The 2,664-nt window shown below is 38.9% G+C and overlaps 1 protein-coding gene across 1 annotated transcript; it reads right to left on the reverse strand.

Moving 5' to 3' along the window:
• Nucleotides 1-1,367: 1,367 nt before the first annotated feature.
• LOC131953473 (uncharacterized) lies at nucleotides 1,368-2,399 on the reverse strand. Its single transcript, XM_059316658.1, has one exon. It carries the CDS (start codon nucleotides 2,397-2,399, stop codon nucleotides 1,368-1,370), a length of 1,032 nt encoding a protein of 343 aa, XP_059172641.1.
• Nucleotides 2,400-2,664: the final 265 nt, after the last annotated feature.

A 2,664-nucleotide genomic window follows, 5' to 3' on the forward strand; every position in this document is an offset into this window, starting at 1 on the left:
TAAATTTTATTTGTCAACATGGTATGCGCCTTATGGCTCTTTATCTCTTACTTATGTCTGCTTTTCTTTCAAAATTCGTTTCCATAGCCTGGGTTCGTTTAAACAAACAAACTACAAGACATCGTGTGTTAGATTTAGGAGTTTTCTCTCCTAGGTGTGTACCTATCAAACCTCAAATACTATTGAAAGATGCCAGAAACTAATATTCATAACAAAACCACTATTGTAGTTTGTATAGAAAATGTAAGAGCTATGGTAATTAAATTAATACAGGCAGGTAAATCTAGCAAAACATAAATGCAAGCAAACGTACCATGTCAACCATCAGAAGACGTTTATAAGTTTGTGGAGAGACTAAAATATGCGTAACAAACAATACTTGGTGAAAGTCATAATGCTACACGTTGTTTGTAAACATCTGATAAAGTGGTTTGATAAGTGACATTTACAATCTACACATATTAAATGCCAAAATCACATTTGAAATAAATCTATATAGGAGCCTTTTATCTGCACAATATTATTTATATTAAAAACAAAACAAAGTATTAATTGAATGGTCTACATGATACGATAAAGAATTTTTCCTTGTACTTTTAACTACTTTCTCATGAACAAAATGGGTAACTGTTGCACGTACGTCATCTGAAAAAAATAGAGAACTGTTCCTTCTATATTTGACCAATTTTGATCTAGTAATGTAACTGTTCCATTTACTTTTGACTACTTTCCCCTAAACAAAATAGAGAACTGTTCCATTTCCTTTTGATTATTTTCCTATAAATAAAATAGAGATTTGTTCCCTTTACTTTTGACTACTTTCCCCTAAACAAAATAGAGAACTGTTCGATTAATTTTTGACTACTTTCCCCTGAACAAAATAGAGAACTGGTCCCTTTACTTTTGACTACTTTCCCCTAAACAAAATAGAGAACTGTTCCCTTTACTTTTGACTACTTTCCCCTAAACAAAATAGAGAACTGTTCACTTTACTTTTGACTACTTTCCCCTGAACAAAATAGAGAACTGTTCCCTTAACTTTTGACTACTTTCCCCTAAACAAAATAGAGAACTGTTCCCTTTACTTTTGACTACTTTCCCCTAAACAAAATAGAGAACTGTTCCCTTTACTTTTGACTACTTTCCCCTGAACAAAATAGAGAACTGTTCACTTTACTTTTGACTACTTTCCCTTAAACAAAATAGAGAACTGTTCCCTTTACTTTTGACTACTTTCCCCTGAACAAAATAGAGAACTGTTCCCTTTACTTTTGACTACTTTCCCTTAAACAAAATAGAGAGCTGTTCCCTTTACTTTTGACTACTTTCCCCTAAACAAAATAGATAACTGTTCCCTTTACTTTTGACTACTTTCCCCTAAACAAAATAGAGAACTGTTCCCTATACTTCTGGCTCATCTTGAGGTAGATGAGAATGTTGGCGCTGGATAACGTAGTCTCAGAGAAATAAGACACGCAGTATCCCATCAGAGCGATGTCAAAGTACTTTTGTCCGTAGCTCAACACTGGCACAAAGCTGACGGCAGTCAGGATGGTGGACTGGGGGATGAGGCAGATGACGAACATAATGGAGATGGTACACAGCATGACGACCACCTTCCTCTCCCGGCTGGAGATCCCGCCCTCCGACTTGACCGCGTTCATGGACTGCCGCCATCTTGCCTGGCTCTTCAGCCGGACGGCGATGATACTGGTGCTGGTGATGATGACGGAGAAGGTGATGAACGGCGCCGTCACGTCGTTGATGTAGTACGAGATGTTGAACACTGAGTGCGAAAACTGACGGAACGCGATGTGTAGTATTGTTTTATTGGTAGACGGCGCCAAACTCCAATCAAGGTATATTGTGTAATACAGAGGAAATAAATCAAAAGTTGTAAGAATAAATATTAAAATAATCGTCACAACCGCGGTTTTGTTGGTTAAAATTTGTTTAACCCTCAAAGGACTGACAACGCAGATGCAGCGTTCAAGAGAGGCGTAGGCTGTAATGAACCCGCAGACACGGATGAAGTAGTTGTGTGGGTAGAAGGCGACCAGCAGCACCATGTCCCTAACGTTGAAGCCAAGGTCCAGCATCAGGAACCACGGGGCGGCCAGCACGTTGAACACCTGTAAGGTGACTAGCGCCCCTATGTCGCTGATGGCAAGAGCGGTCAGCGCGATGTTGACGCTGTCGCTGTAGCCCAGCTTGTAGAAGACGATGATGTTGATGACGTTGCCGATAATACCCATAAACCCCGCAGTTCCGCTGACGAATAAATTAAACAACAGGAAGGCATCAAGGAGTCGCGGGTCTAGGTAGAGTGTCTGGATATCCGTCTGGATATTAGTCTGGATAAGTGATGAATTGGATGAGAAGGTGCTCTGGTTATCCATTTTGGATTTGTGGATGATCAAAACAAGAATGTGAAATGTGTAAAATATCTAAAACTTCAGTTGTCCTTTCTACTGTAGGAAGATCATTTTTCTCGTTGGTTCGCAATTACACGTTCACGCATATAGTAATGACTTACACATAATTTACTGAACAAAACTTGCGCTAATATCAATAGATTTTGACCTTGATTACTTCTGCGTGCTAAGAAAAGAACTGTAACAGTTCTGGTAAAGGTATTGTTAAAGTCTGGTCACTATCAGATAA

This window comes from Physella acuta, unplaced genomic scaffold, assembly GCF_028476545.2.
Source record: "Physella acuta isolate Inbredline_101_S28 unplaced genomic scaffold, ASM2847654v3 ptg000924l, whole genome shotgun sequence".
Lineage (NCBI taxonomy): Eukaryota > Metazoa > Mollusca > Gastropoda > Physidae > Physella > Physella acuta.

Excerpts from the sequence above, each read along its gene's own strand:
- LOC131953473 (XM_059316658.1), bottom strand. The coding sequence starts at position 2,399 with ATGGATAACCAGAGCACCTTCTCATCCAATTCATCACTTATCCAGACT.